The sequence below is a fragment of the Malurus melanocephalus genome, unplaced genomic scaffold (assembly GCF_030028575.1).
Source record: "Malurus melanocephalus ecotype Western Australia unplaced genomic scaffold, MMel_1.1 scaffold_798, whole genome shotgun sequence".
In the NCBI taxonomy this organism is placed as follows: Eukaryota; Metazoa; Chordata; class Aves; order Passeriformes; family Maluridae; genus Malurus; species Malurus melanocephalus.
The window spans coordinates 183548-198877 of record NW_026624030.1 but is presented as its reverse complement, the minus strand read 5'-3'; the positions used below and the strand labels follow the sequence as shown (position 1 = coordinate 198877).

Below are 15330 nucleotides of genomic sequence, written 5' to 3'. Positions count from 1 at the left end.
CTTCAGTGTCACTTCACCTGGCAGCTGGGTGTGGACTCTGCCAGCTCTCTGCACATCCTGCACAAGGTGGCTGTCGASATCCAGCACACGCAGCACCAGAACCGGGTGGCCCTGCTGGGGCTCCAGGCGTACCTGCAGCAGCTGAGGAACCAGAGCAAGGAGGCTCTGCAGAGCCTGAGAGATGCTGAGAAGCACAATGGGCAGGCGGGATCTACTGCAGGCTCTGTGACCATCTACGGGAAYTATGCTTGGCTTTATTACCTCCAGGGCTCCTACCAGGAGGCTGAAAAATACCTGGAACGAGTCCAGCAGCTGTGCCCGACTCCTTGGGATGCGGGGCTGATCGCAGACATCCAGGCACAGAAAGGCTGGTCCCTCCTACTCATCAGAGTCCGCAACGGGGAGCGGGCCAGAGAGTGCTTCGAGACGGCCTTGATRCTTCAACCAGAGAACACAGCTTTCCGTACTGGGCTTGCAATGGCTCTTTATTCCTCCTGGAATTACTTCCACCATCCCGATTTTGCAAGCGAAGCCATAACCCACATGCAAAGAATCGTCCACGAGCAGCCAAASAACTACAGAGCCAAAATATATTTGGCCAGGCTACTTGAACAGAAAGACAAGGACAAAGCAGTTGATTTGGCTGAAGCATGTACAGAGAACAGCTCTGACCCTGAGGTCCTCAAATCATCAGTTTGGTTCTGGCTGCCGCGGTCTCTGGAGCGAGCGATGGAGATCATTCAGCGAGTCCTGCAGGAGGACCCAGGTTACCACCTTCTCTACCAAACCTTGGCCACGTGCTACAAACAACAATGGATTAAAGCAGATGAGGCAGACAAGRGCAAGATAGTGGATGCAGCCATCAAAGACCTCCAGCAGATTGTGCAGACACATCCAGACCTTGACCTCACACCCGTCAAGCTGCAGCTGGCAGAGTTCCTGGGCGCAAAAGGTTTACTGGAAAAGGAAGAGGAGATCTACAAGGAGCTGCAGAAGCAAATGGAGACCCTGAGCCTGAGATGCCGTCAGTCCCTGAACGCCTACTGGGGAAAGCACTTGTTCTACCGGAGGAAATGCCCAGAGCAGGCAAGAGCCAAGTTCATGGATGGGTACAGGCTTTGCCCRGGGACAGATGAGGGSAGGCACTGTGAGCGCAGACTGAGAAWAATGGCTCAGGACTACAAGYRCAGAGGGAACACCAAAGCTGCTGAYGACATCTACCAATTCCTCGACGAGACCAGGGAGCAGCTGGCTGAGGAGCTCACTGCACTCAGTTTAGATGGTGAGTAGAGCCTGCAGAGAGCAGGATGTGGCTTTTTGCAGGCTAGGTCAGGTCTGTCTGTCTGTCTGTCTGTCTGTCAGCACAGCAGGGCCCTTCCTCACACAGACAGAACAGCTCTATCAGCTCCTCAGATCATCCCATTGCTCAGCCGTCAAATCCAGGCACCCAAACCTTGCACATCCGTGTCCTGCTTTCCCAGAGGGAATGAAAAAGCAGTGAAGAGTTTGGGTTACAGGATCTGAGCACAATCCTCTGCAGGTGCCTCTCTGTTGGAGCTGCTGTTGATCAGAACTGAATGCTGATTAGGGCAGTGTGAAAAATCAACTCGTTAATTATAAGAATTCTACCATTTGCAGCAAACCAGGAGGGGGATTCCTCCATGAGATCACGGGAGTGATGATGAGGGTGAAGCCCTTCTGAACAGGACACAGATGGTCACGGCCCTGTCCAARTGCATTAATTGCTGCTGATTAAGGAGCCCACAGGGGTGATTTTATCTGCACTAATCCTCAGAAGCACACGCACTGGACATAAAACCTGAGCTTTCTTGCACGGGTTCCCACCAGGAATGACATTTTCATCCCTGTTTCTGGGGCCAAAGTGAGGCTGCTTTTAATATTCTTATTGATCAATAAAAATTTTTCTGTTTGATTTCTCTTTGTTGGTGTCTTCTTGTAGCCTGAAGCAACCAGAGCAGGGAATGGCAAAGATCCATCCTCTCCTCACTGCTGTCCATCCCCCCAGGCTCTTCCTCTTGTCCTTGTACATCCCTGCAGGACAGGGGGGCACCCTCACATCCCACCACTGTGCCCAGCACTACACGAGTGGGGGTGGCTTCCTGGAGTGTCCCCAAACCCCACCTGTCCCCAGAAGCAGAGCCAGGTGAGCAGGGCAGATGTCCCTCAGCAGGTCCCACTGCCACTGATCTGGTTTCTGCTCCAGTGAGGAACAGGCAAGGACCGAGTTGGGGAGAGGATGCTCCAGGCAAGGATCAAGTGTACCCAGCACAGGATTTGGGTAAGGAGAGCACAACTCAGTGCCCCCCTCATGCACATGGGGGATGTCTGAGAACCTCAGAGGCCAGAAATACCCCCTGCCCAGGAGCAGTGTACAACCATGGCAGGAGAAAACTTCACCCCCCAGACCCCAAAATCAAGGGGGATGAGAAACACCCCAAGTCACCACACCCACCCCAGGCTATTCCTCCTCCCGACACAACAGCAGGGACCAGAACTGCTGTTCTCCTTCCTCCTGTGATCCCAGGAGCCACAGACTGGGGCAGGATCCTGTCCCCAACAGCAGAGCTGCCTGGGATCAGTGCTCGGGCCAGGAGCTCCTCAGAGAGCAGCCCCTCAACCTCCAGTGAGGCCTGGGCAAAAACTACACAGCACAAGTTAAAACCACGAGCCCAAGAACACACAAAACACCGAGTCATGTGGAACATCAGGATTTACTTAACTGCACAGTCAGGACAGTTTTCCAGAGCTCAATAAAAACAGCCACTCCATAAATTTGTGTGTGTTTCACAGATGTCTTCACAGATCCTGGGAAAGCAGATCCCACCCCCATGAACCACCCTCCTTCCCCCCACCAGCTCGAGCAGCAATAATAATTCCTTTAGGCTACCCAGGAATACTTTGGCTTTGCATCTACACGGTGCTCTACAGGATTTACCCCTTATAAACAGAGCATGAGAAAAAATGCGTTTAGGAGTCACAGTCCCTTGGGCAGTTCGTTAAAGAGAGRCTTTTGCCCAATCCAACACTGCCATCCTCAGGATTGCAGCTGCACCACCAGCCAGGTGGGATTTACACACTGTGCTGATGGAAAGCTTGGATTCTGCCCAAATTCAGACACTGCTGAGTCAAGAAAATCCCACGGAGTCCGAAAAACCCCAACCAACGGACACTCATTTTGTGACTGCTCTACTTCTCACAGGGAGAAAACCAGATGTTAGTAAAAATATCAGCTCTCTAGAGTTTTTATCAATTATATGTTCATAATTTATAAAAAATTATACATTTTTATATTATTTTTAATTCATTTTTATATGTTATGGGTTATGTGATTGACACTGAACAAGTCATGCTCGTTACTGTCTTCACCAATACTACRTTCAGCAGAGCATTAGATAATAAAAATAAATTGCATTATAAAATCCCATTAAAAGTCTCAATTAAGCTGRAAGATAAAAGGCAAAACATCATTTAATATAAGCTGCCAGGGGCCACGGAGACAACCTGTGTTTCTTGTACTTGTGAGCATTGGTGTGCAAATGCCAGGACAAGCCCAGCTGCCAGGTCTTCACTTCAGCATAGGAGAGGCAAAGAAGTTCCCCTGGTGCCCAAGCTGGGTTGTTGACTTGCTTTTGCTCCCAAATCTAATTCAAGAGAAATATAAAAATATCAGTTTGGAATTTGGGATACAGAGGTCCAAAGCTCTCCCTTTCCAGGGAGCATTCACTCAAATTGCACCCACCTCCCACACAATGCTCCTCTCCCTACCGTAAGATGATATTTGTCACCCATCTGCTGCTCCCACAGCACAGATTAAGGGAGGGCTGCCCCCAAAATCTGATTTTAGTTCTCCCTGAGCACCCAGGTGACCTGCAGTCCTTGCAGCAGTCCCTGACAGCACCCTGTGGCACTCACTTGGGGGTGGTCTTGCTGAAWGTGGAGCGCATCCTCTGGGACAGGGAGCTGGACGACGGCGTCTTGGAGAGCTGCTGCTGCTCTGGGGTGGTGAGGGGTCCCAGAATGCTCACTGCCAAGAGAGAGAGAGCAGCAACGTGTGGGGACAGCTGAAGCTTTCACTGCCATGCATCTGCATCTGCAGAAATGCTAGACAAATCTGGCATTTCCTKGCACACTCTGCTTTTCCCTCTCCCTCCATGAAGGGAGGAGTGGCTGGCTCTAACAGCCTCCCAGGCTGCTGGGGCTGAGGGTTGTGATTTTAATAACAGAGCAGAAGGCAGGGTTACCTTGAACCTCAGGTGTCCGTGGGGTGGAATAGGCATTGGTGTTCTCAATTACRTGTGCTGGGTTAATGTTCTCCTGCTCCACCATCATCAGCTGGCTCCAGTAGTCCATGGGCAGCAGCAGAAGTCGCTCCACGACCTACAGAGATACCTGTGAGTCACTGATCCCAGAATGCTCTSGGTTGGAGGAGGTAAATTCACCCAGCTTGGTCCTTCCTGCTGACCCACCTTGGGCTGACGCTTGGTGTCCTGCAGGAGGGTCATGGGGTCAGGATCTGGGACTGCRTGGGCCACTATTGTGGGGCCGAAGACTTTGGCCAAGTTGGAGATGTCCATTTTGGTGTCTGGGCTCTGAGCCACCCTGTATTAACAGAAAATAAGAAAGAATGTAGCTTCACCCCTTCACTTGTCCTACAAGGGCCCTGCCCCACACACACTCAACCTTTGATTGGGCAGGTTTGTTCCAGAATGAAGACTTTATGCTCACAAGCAGTAACCAATTAAAAAAAGCACCAGTGGGGTAACATTCCCCTTTCAGATCACAGAATGGTTTGGGTTGRAAAGSACCTTTGAGATCAGCTGGTTCCAACCCCCCATCCATCAGAATGTACCTCTGTAGGTGGACCATGAGGAAAGCCAAGGTGTCCCTATTGGCCTGAGGAAGTTCTCCAACTGCTTGGTACATTGCAGCAATGCTGTTGTCCTCATCTGAGATTTCTGGGGGGAAAAAAGTAACATTTAAACCTAAGAAAGTGATCCCAGAAGCTGCAATATTCTCAGAGTAACTGTGGCTGTGAGAAGTAAGGAAGCCAAACACTTGCCATGCTGTGGCAATAATCTGGTATCCTGCCCAAGCAGAACTCAGGGCTCCACAGAGCACCAAGGTCTGGCAGCCCACTCGACAGCAAAACCACAACCACCAGGCCTAAGGAGAGCTGGAGATCTCCAACAATTCCCCACCTGCTGCTTCCATGAAAGTCTTGTTTAACCGGAAAGTGAGGAGGGGCTCTTTCAGGTTGCGCAGGAAGTCCTTGAGGAGGCCRCAGATGGCGTGGATATCGTCCACTTTACTGAGCAAAGGAATGTTCTTTGACCTAAGAAACTTCTCCTTCAGCTCCCTCACAGTCTTGTCACAGCCAGAGATGCGGTAAAGGCCTGTCTGTTGGCACAAAGCTTGGCTCAGAGGAGGAGAGGGTCAACTGCTGTTCTTCCACCCCCACCTTCTCTCCACACCTGAGCACTCCCCGGTGCTCCCTCRGTCACCCCCTGAGCAGCACAAYACACACCATRAATAAAGAATATTTGGGTTTACARTTTGCTTCCCTAACACCACAACCCATTTCATTAGCACCGTTTCACACCTCATTTTCTTTTTTACCTCATGCAGCCCTCGTTGCTCAATCTCGTTAACACAGTGCACGATGATGGAAGGGATCATTGGAGGAGTAGAAGGGACAAAATCCATCAAGGTGCCCTAAAAGGCAGAAGGGAAAATAAAAAAAATAAAGAGAGATTCAGTCATCGAGACATGGAAAATACTCTCTCAGGAATTCACAGCAAGATCTACGGTTTGGAAACAAGAATTGCTGCTCTTCTCAGGACTGATGGAGAAACATCACATCCATCAGCGCAGCGCTGCCCGGAGCTGCCACCTTCCCCACTCAACGCCCTCCCACCATCACACCCCTACACCCCCTCCCTGCCTGCGGAATGATGCATTAGCAGGCTCATTTGCATGTCATTATGCAGCTCTGAGCAACAGGAGCTTTTTGCTGGGGAAGGCAGCCTTGGAGCTGAGCGGGTGCCAAGCCAAGGTGGGTATTTTGGGGGCACAGACTCACCTCTCCAATCCGGACCGGGGTGCCCGTCAGTGTTGGGATGCAGGGGAGGGGGCAGCGCTCCCGGCACTCRGGGTGAGCGACCACCCGGCAGTCTCGGCACTTCAGAGAGATCTTCCCAAACTTCACTCTTTTCCCACATGGAACACACGATTCTGGCTTGATAACCTGATCATCCAGGGCACACAGATGGGAGGGAGGGATTAGTGCAGGGTAGTAATTCAGCAGGATTTAAACTGATAACAGTTACCTGACCCTTGCAGGTAACTGGTACAGCTCAGATTGACCTGAGACAGAACCACAGAACCATGGAACAGCCTGAGATGGAAGGGACCCATAAGGATTCTGCACAGACACCCCAAAAATCCCACCCTGGGCCTGAGGGTGTTGTCCAAACGCCCCTGGAGCTCTGGCAGCCTTGGGGCYGTGCCCATTCCCTGGGGAGCCTGGGCAGTGCCCAGCACCCTCTGGAGCAAAAGCCTGTTCCAAAACATCCAACCTAACCCTCCCCTGACACAGCTGGCAGCCTCTTATCACACACATTTCAAGATGGAAGGAGATGCTTTTCCAAGCCCCTCCTGCCTGCAGACCCACCGTCTTGGAAACAAAGTCGTGCAGCCTGACTCCCCCGTTGTGCTGCGGGGTGCTGCAGCCATCCGTGTCTGACTTGGACTCCAGCTGCTTGCTGCCTATGCTGGACTCRCTGTTCCAAGTCTGCAAAGGTCCTGGAAGACACAAGAGGAAGAGGTTTCTGACTGGCATCACCCTCTGCACCCAAAAGCGTGGGCATCATAAACCAGAAGCAGCTTGGAAGGAATAACAGACATTTCAGGGTAGCCTCCAGCCTGAGCAGTGGTGTCAGGACTGGATGGATGTTACACCCACCACTCTTCCTCCTGCTCCTCCGAGGATAAGGCATGGTCTGGATGGTAGAAATGGCTTCAATTGGGCCACCATCRTTGGGGACCATCAGAGTGGTCTTTGCTACGATGGATTCATTGCCCTGTAATGACAAATAAGCTGTGAGTGACAGCAATGCTGACAGAACACACCAGCTCCAGAGGAAACGGCAGGAACTGGGACCAAGTGCACACAARCCCAGCTGGGATCACCATACCTGGTCTGCTGTGTTGCTGATGGATCTGGATTTCTTCTGAGGACCTGGGGGRCCTTCAGCAAACTGCCTGGAAGAGCGCTGAAAAGAGACAGCACATTCTTGTCTAGGAATGCTGTTCACTTGGCATTACACTGGTGCAGGGTAAGTAAAAGGAGTGAACATTTAGTGCATCTGTGGTGTGTGCACACAAGTACTTCAGTGGTGCCTGTTCTTCGTGGCAACCTTGGAGGTGCCAGGAAGAATTAGGGAACCTCAGTACACTGCCCTTTCAAATAATTTTAGCTAGCTTTATAATTCAATTCAGAAAAAAAAAGAAACCCAACCTAAGGAAGGAGGACAAAAAAATGCCAGCAAGCAACACACACGGAAAAGAGCAACTAAGCAAGTCCCAGACTCTTGCCAGCTCCACTGGGTGATGGTTTCAGGCTCTTGCCCACCTGTATCTTCTGCAGATTAAAGCAGAACAAGCACTAGCTCTTTTACACAATAGAAAAATAATAACTTCCTACACCATTTTCCCCTCATCTGGGAGCTGTTAATAATCTCCACTTGCTTTCTTGCAAACCCAGACTGTAACAGCACAGGATATACAGAACTCCACTCATTTTCAGTAGACAAWCAATGACATCAGGGCTAGATTTCAATTCAAACCCCCACAGCAGCAGCACATCCATGGTCTGACTGTGCTTAGTGGCTCAGAGGTCACTACAGGTGGCTGAGGTGACAGATGGTGGCATTGGGGCAGTCAGGCTGAACAATGGGAACTGTGACAGGGAACAATTGAACAACTTACCCGCTTCTCTCTCCTCTTCAGCCTGACAGCTTTCACCACCGAGGAATCCCAGTCCTGGGGGAAATACACAGCACTGGTTCATGGTAAATACCACACAGCCCCTGGCCAGGGCTTTCAGCAGGTTTTAGCCAATGGCACACTCGGGAAATGCAAATCAGCTCAACCAGTTTAATACCCCTGTAATCTAAACACAAAGGGTCTCTGGAGATCAACCCCCTCCCCTCGGGCTCTACTGGGGAGGAGAACTTCAGAACGTGGAGTTACATTACCAGTGAGTCATCGGTCTTGTCAAAGCTGATGTCTGACAGAATTGAGCCAGATTCATCTATTGTAGACAGCCTAAAAAACAAAAATTAGAAGAAGCTTGTATCAGTTTGTTCTGGAACCATGACTGACTGAAAGCCAATCTCACTGACTCACAAGAGCCGTATTTTAAAGTGGAACAAAAAGGAAAACTGTTGACAAGGGCACAGAATGTGTCACACAGGCCCACAGCTGGATTGATGCCTGACACTTCAGACAAAAYGCTGGTTTTACCTTTTGTTGCCTGAAGCTCCCACAGAAGCCCGTGGCCTGTTGAGGAAGGCAAGGACAGATTTCTGCTCCTCGCTGAGCTGGATGCTGCCRGATGAATCGCACATGAGCAGCTCCCGAATCAGCTGGATCTGCCTCTCCTGTGAGCACAGATAACACCAGCACTGGATAAAGCATGTTTAATTACTGGAAGTGTTTGAGATACCAGAGATAAACTCTCCCAACTTGTGTCAGTGGACTGCTGATGGCTGCAGGCAGGTAATGGCAGCTCAGACAGGTAATGGCAGCTCAGCTCCACCAGCAGCCAGTCCATTTTCCCAGATCAAAGCAGAAGGCTGCTCCAAGGAGCTGAGCCAATTCCTCACTTTTTTATTTTCCATTCCCATGAGTGCCAGTCCTTATTTGCCAGTGATCAATGCAGTTTAATCACCTCATCTCCACACTCTCAAGAGCTAAGGGGTACACAGGGATTACTCACCAGCTTCTCACAGTCCATTTCTGCTTTTTGYCTCCGTTTGATCTCCACGTCCACCTGATTGCGGGCGTGTTTCAGCTTCACGTCCAGGGCACTGCGCTCAGCTTCTGTTTTCATGAGGAGATCTTTGTATCTGCTGAGCTCGTGCTCCGTTTTCTGCCATTTCTTCTGATACTCCTCGAAGTTCTTTGCTAACTGAATAAACTCTGGGGAGAGAAAACACGAAGCTTTAGCTGGACAAACAGAGGAACAGCTAACAGCAGGTATCTGTTCAGGTATCAGATTCTGTTCACACTGAATCCCAGGATTGTTGAGGTTGGAAAATCTCTCAAAGACCAACAAGTCCAACCTGTGCCTGGTTGCCACCTTGTCACCCAGCCCAGAGCACCCACGTCCAGGCCTTSCTTRGACACCTCCAGGGATGGGCACTCCAAACCTCCCTGGGCAGCTCYTTMCAATGCCYGACYACCWTTTCCATGAAGAAATTCCTCCTGATGTGCACCCTGAACCTCCATACCCTGCTCCCAAATGAGCCTTTGGGCAAACCCATCCACATCAGAGATGTCCATGAGCTCTTCCATTTCTCAGCCCAAGCCCTTCCTGTCAGCACCAACCAGAAGAGMTGGAACACCAGATGTCACATGAAGCCAGTTTGCTACAAGAATGTGGCCTTGCATCGAAGTTTAGCCAGGATTTCACGTTTCTCAACAAAGGAAAAACCAAAATCTGGCTGGTTTTAGCATCTTCAGGAACATCTCAGAGACAGCACTCACGGTATTCGTTGCCTTCACTCAGAAGCTCGGCCTGGCGCGTGAGCTGCTCGTACAGACCCCGGAGGTTCACCATGGCAATCTCCATCCTCCTGCCAAAAAACACAGCTGAACAACAGCCCTGCCCTCCCCGCCCACCTCCAAACAGAAACCAGCCCGAAGAAAAGAGAACCAACGTCAGAGACACTGGTTGCAACACTTTCGGGCAAGTTTGAGAAGCTGCATCAACAAAAATCATGTTTTATGGAGATATATGCATCTACATTTTTTCACTGGGAATGCAAATCCACAGCCTTCCACAGTTTTTGGATAACAGCCATGGAAAAGAGGCAGATCTGCCCACTTTAGTGCTTCCACTACCCTCCAGCACAGWACAGAGGCTCAGAACCCAAGGCAAAGGTGAGGGATCCCAAGTCCTTGCCCTCAGAAAGGATGCAGAACACAGCCCATGCCCTGCCTACAAATGGATGGTACTATATAGGCCACTAAAAACCTGCAAGTTTTCAGCACTTTGTAAGATAAAAATAGGAGCAACATTCCGGGGAATTTTAATACAGTTTTAAATTTAGCTGCATTTTAAGTTACAGCTCCTCCTGCAAATAGCTGTTAAAATTCAACCAGTCAGCACATTTCCYTCAAACAGCAGCAACAACGGCATAAACAGAGGCAGCGAAGGGGAAAGTCTCCAGCTCAGCAAGACAGAAATGAGTTCACTAATGCAGGAGGTGGCTGGGGCACGCAGGGCAGCCGGGGCTGGGAAATGAGCTGGGAGAGGTGCCAAGAGGGAACRCAACACACAGAAGGCTTTGAGGTACCTGATTCACAGGTACAGACCTCACAGGCTCACCGGCACCTCGATATTTTCTGTTTTAGGYGGACTGCGAGGCGTGGAAGAGCTCTGCGAGCTCCCAGCACGGGGCACGCCCAGTTCCGTGCCTCGTTACCGGCAGCGGCAGCACCATCCCCGCCACCCCTGAGGCCTGGCCGGTACAGAGCCCACCGCCGCCTCCGAGCAGGGCGAACGGGGCTCCGACACCACCGGGGAATGGGCCTGGGCGGGTTCCCGGTTCCCCTCAGCCCTCCCGATCCCCCRCATTACCTGAGTCACGCGTTCCTCTCGGCTCCCCCGCCCCTCCCTGCGCTTACCTGAGGCCTCCAAGGTTCCTGAGGCCCCGGAGGTTCCCGATGCCCCCACGGTTCCTGAGATCCCCGAGATCCCTGAGGTTCCCGATGCCCCCACGGTTCCCGATGTCCCCGCGGTCCCTCAGCCCTTCCCGTTCCCCTCACCTGGGCCGCCGCTCCGGCCCCCGCCGCGCGCACTCCCAACTGCCCCGCGCTCCGGTTTGAATCCCCGCCGCCAGCCAATCCCCGCGCGTCCCGGCACCCCCCCGCTCTCTCATTGGCTGTCGCTCCCTGGGGCGCTGAAGCCATGCCGCCGCCATGTCTGTTGAGGGCGTGGCCTGCCTGCTGTGCGTCCCGGCGCGAGGGCGGACGCGGGGCGCGGCCGCGCGCGCGCTGAAGCCGCCGGGCGCCATCTTTACTGCTGGTTGCTGGCGCCGGCGCGCGTTGCTTAGCAACCGAGACGCCGGGCGGGGCCGTGACCCTCAGAGCCGGGCCTACTCCTGTAACATTAAATTATACAATAGCGCGAAAGCCAAACTTTACAAATTTGCTTTGTTTATAACGGCCGGCGCTCCAGAAGAGCTGCTCGGGGCGGGGAAAAGCCGTTCTCAGGCCTAGCCCCGGCTATTATTCAAGCAAAGCCATCGGCACAGGGTGGGCCTGAGCCCCCCGCAATGGGTTCTGCATGGAACCAAAATATCCCCACCAAGGGAGAGGGTGCAGCCGGTGAGTGCTGAAATTCACTGTTTATTAAGTGTTGTCTCTTGAGAAATACGGTGCCTCGCCTGGTTTTTTGTCTTCAAACGTTGATTTGAGTAACAGCCGGCAACTTGTGCCAAAGGCAAAACCCATTTGAAGCCACATACGAGTCTTCCCTGTGCAGGCRTTTAATATGCAAACGGATAAAACCCAAACCCAACAATTACACAAAGGGAACTCACATAATCATAAAATAACAACGTGCTTTAATCTTTTAAATCTGAAACAAAACAGCGGGTAATTGAAGAATGGATATTAGCAATTAGAAAGCGGAACTAAATGCTTAAAATTGCGCAGTGGAAAAGGGAGTTCATAAAGCAGATTGCTCTCATCATCCAGCTGCTTTGTCGGAACTGCTTTATTTAGGGTACATAGTTTGCTTTAACTTAATAATAATTAATTCATAATAGGTTGTAAAAAGCCTCAAGATCTTTGAGAAGTAAACATTAACGAGGCTGCCTTGAAGAAGAGAGCCAAAATTATCTACATTTTATAGGAGAACTGAGGCCTAGAAGAGACACAACTCGTCCTCCAAGCCAATGGCCAAGCAAGAGAGAGGTGCTGACCTTGATATTTGACCTCATGTAATGGAAAATCACCCAAAAGGCCAATTTGCCCCAGTCTGGAAAGAAGTTGGAGGATGAAAGATCCACCTGGCTCTGCCCTGAGCCTCCTGTGCAGGTACATTCCCCATTTGTGATGAGGCTCYGCTGCTTTGGTGTCAGCCTGGGGCCTCCTGCAGCTCCTGCCTGTAATTAAATCTTCACAGCTAAGATGTCTCTATTGGCAGATCGTATTTATAGGCAGGCGAGTTGTTTTAGTGGCGTTCTGAAGAGTCGAGGARGCTTCTGCTCATAAGCAAATTCTGTTCCCTTTCAAATTGTCATCTGCAATCTCGTGCCAATAAAAAGGCACGTTATTTTAGATGATTGCCCCCGCGGTGCTTGTAGTGAGTTACTGCAGTAGGTGCCGGGCTCGTGTTGCACAAATTGCATTTCTTGCACATGTGTTCAACCACCGTCCTTCCAAATCCTCCTCTGAACGGGTCAAACAGCAGGGTCTGGTACCCCAAAAARCCTCTGAGAACCCCCTCACCTGTGATGCAATGTGRACCTGGCAAATGGGCCCCCCTGCTCGGTGCCAGCCCCAAAACCTTTGTGGGGTCTCCTTCCTCCTCCTYGGCTGACGTGTGATGAGAGAGAGAGGTCGGGAGCACCTTTCATCTGGAGCTTTATTCCAAGGGAGAAGAAAGGCAGCAGGACTGAGGGCCTTTTCAGGAGCTGCTTTATGGCAAAGTAATTATATTCTCTTTTGTTTGTGTCAGGAAGAGGGGGGAGAAGCCTTGAAATGTCTCATCTGGGAAACCGTTAATAGAATTTATGCTAATTTGATGATTCCGGCGATTACTGGCGGAAGCACTTCACATTCTCAGGCAGCAGAAATTCTCCTCCAGCTCCTCCTGCAGCCTCACTGGGTTGGTCTTCAGCCCATTTGCCTCCTCCAGCCACCGCAGACCCTCGGCTGACCACCCCCAGGATGTGACCCCAAAATGTCAGCAGGATCGGGGCTGATGACAATGGGATCCCTGCTGACCCCAGACCTCGATATTTTGGKGCAGGATGGAAGGAAAGCTGCYCCAGTGCCTTTGTGTGAGCAAAGAGCAGAGCCAAACCTTTCCCTGCCAGCCTCATCCTCGGGTGAAGCTTTGCAAAGGCTGAAACGCTCTACCCAGCTCCCRTAATTAACTCTGCAATTGCAAACCCATTTGTGCAGCTTTGTGCAGCTCAGGGGAAACCTTTATTAAGTTCCTTTTAATCCAAAACCAGTTAGAGCACGATGGTCTTCATAAACAGTCATTCAAAAAAATAAAAAGAAGGGGGGGCAGGGGGGAAAGCAAGTGGAAGTAGAAACTTTAAGAGAGCAACCTTTCTTCAGGGGAAAAAAAGGGAGAAAAAATTATCTTAGGTGCATTTATCTTGATACATTAATACAGCAGGGGTGTTAAAAAGGAATTATTCAGTAGTGTGAGGAAAAAAACCCATCAGGCTGAGCAAGGAAGGCAGCTGGGGTTTAGCCAGAGGAAGATGGACATTTTAGAGAATTAATTTCCAATTTCTCCMGGCTGCCCCAAGCCAAAGGCCGGCAGATGGCATCAGGCTCATGTGCTGGGTGGGAGCTGCAGGGCCTCGGCCAGCCCTCAGCAGGGCAAAATATGGCCAGAGCACAGTCCAGAGGGGCTGGGAAAAGGGGAAAGAGCCCACGGGGATGTGAGGAGGGGGATGAAGAACCCACAGGGGGTGTGAGGAGGGGATGAAGAGCCCACAGGGGGTGTGAGGAGGGGATGAAGAGCCCACGGGGGCTGTGAGCTCCATGGGGTTTTCAAGGGGGATAAAGGAGCCCACGAGGTCTGTGAGGAGGGGGCCAAAGGGGCTGTGTTTTTGCCATCAGTCCAAGAACAAACCAGGTTGAGCTGTGATCTCCCACCTGGGGGAAGCTGGGACGTTTCCTCCAGCTTCGGGGTAAAGAGTGCTCGGATGGGATGAGCCAAACCCGCCGTCCATCCTCTCTGTCCTGGGAGTGAAACCATGCTTTAATGTCAGCAGAGAAGCCAYGGCCTTATCCTGAACTCCTTAAAAAACAAAGGGAGTCTCTATTGCCTTCATCTGGCTTTTAATGAATGACCTCTTGTCGCCGGGAGCGGCGTGCGGTGACAAAGGACCTTTGTGGGCCGATATTTATGATTTCATTTAAGCCAGGGAGTAAGCRAAGGGAGAGGGCTGGAAAATAAGAACTGAGCTGATGGTTCTGGCTTCAAACTCCAGGGATCTTTATCTAGTTTTTGTATTAATACAGTTGTCATCTCTTCGATATTCGAGCAACTCACAGCCRCGAACGCTCCCACGCCGGAGGGACGCGCGAGAATGACTCCGGCTCTCCCAAGCCCACACCCTCCTCTGGACCCAAAAGCTGGGCAGGGGGGAAGGTTTTGCATTTTCCTAGTGCCCCCCAAGCCTTGCCCACATATGAAGCCTGCTGTGAGTGCCCACGACCTGCTCGCGGGGGGCCCCGGGCTCCAGCACCCCTCCCCACRCCAGCGACTTGCCAACGCTGATAATTTTATTGCCTTTTCCTTCGGCAGGCCTTGGTGGAGGATTAAACAGCTGGGAGTCGGAAGGGAGAGCGTGTCCCCTCTCCTTTGCCATGCAAACAGAGAAAATTAATCTTCCAGCTTCCTCTGATATTTGGGCTGAATTACAAGCTGGGAGCGGAGATAAAGCGCGGGCGAAGGAAGGCACAGGTACAGCRGAGCCGGGCTGCTGGCACAGGCCTTTGTCCGTGCAGATAACGCTCCCCTCCTGGAGTCATGCATAATTCACCAGCACTGCCTCCCTCGTCCTGGTCAGCCCTCCCTCTGCTTTCTCTGTTCTCATCGCAGAGAGATGGAAGCTCAGCGTGTGTGGGTGTGGGACACACTCGTGTGTGTGGTTTTTTGTGTTTGTGTGTGTGTGTGTGTGTGTGTGTCTGTGTGCAGAGGCACAGCAGTGACCTGCAGACCTCAGCGAGGTTTGGGATCTTGGGACAGAGGTGAGGGGACCTTGTCCCGTCTGTCTGGAGGGTGATGGAGCAGAGGGATAACGGAGGCTGATGGAGCAGAGGGATAAC

The 15330-nt window shown here is 51.5% G+C and overlaps 2 protein-coding genes across 4 annotated transcripts; one reads left to right on the top strand and one right to left on the bottom strand.

Moving 5' to 3' along the window:
- Positions 1 to 6: 6 nt before the first annotated feature.
- On the top strand, positions 7 to 1903 carry LOC130584932 (interferon-induced protein with tetratricopeptide repeats 1-like; the record flags this gene model as incomplete). The annotated part of the gene is made up of 2 exons (XM_057385208.1): positions 7 to 1282; positions 1639 to 1903. Coding segments are annotated over 2 exons (1317 nt in total), but the record flags the coding sequence as incomplete, so codon positions are not given.
- A 1081-nt stretch (positions 1904 to 2984) lies between these two features.
- Positions 2985 to 11126, bottom strand: RACGAP1 (Rac GTPase activating protein 1). 3 transcript variants are annotated; one of them, XM_057385210.1, is made up of 17 exons: positions 11074 to 11126; positions 9790 to 9878; positions 9020 to 9222; positions 8545 to 8681; positions 8277 to 8346; positions 8008 to 8061; positions 7215 to 7292; positions 6983 to 7100; positions 6692 to 6822; positions 6101 to 6265; positions 5638 to 5733; positions 5220 to 5418; positions 4871 to 4976; positions 4488 to 4620; positions 4263 to 4398; positions 3934 to 4045; positions 2985 to 3662 (listed from the first exon to the last, which is right to left on the bottom strand). In XM_057385210.1, the coding sequence occupies exons 2-17, from the start codon at positions 9872 to 9874 to the stop codon at positions 3587 to 3589; spliced, it is 1899 nt and encodes a 632-aa protein (XP_057241193.1). In that variant the 5' UTR covers positions 9875 to 9878; positions 11074 to 11126; the 3' UTR covers positions 2985 to 3586. The 3 variants fall into 3 exon arrangements, with proteins under 3 accessions (XP_057241193.1, XP_057241192.1, XP_057241194.1); XM_057385209.1 differs by lacking the exon at positions 11074 to 11126 and adding an exon at positions 10933 to 11003; XM_057385211.1 differs by lacking the exon at positions 11074 to 11126 and adding an exon at positions 10602 to 10758.
- Positions 11127 to 15330: the final 4204 nt, after the last annotated feature.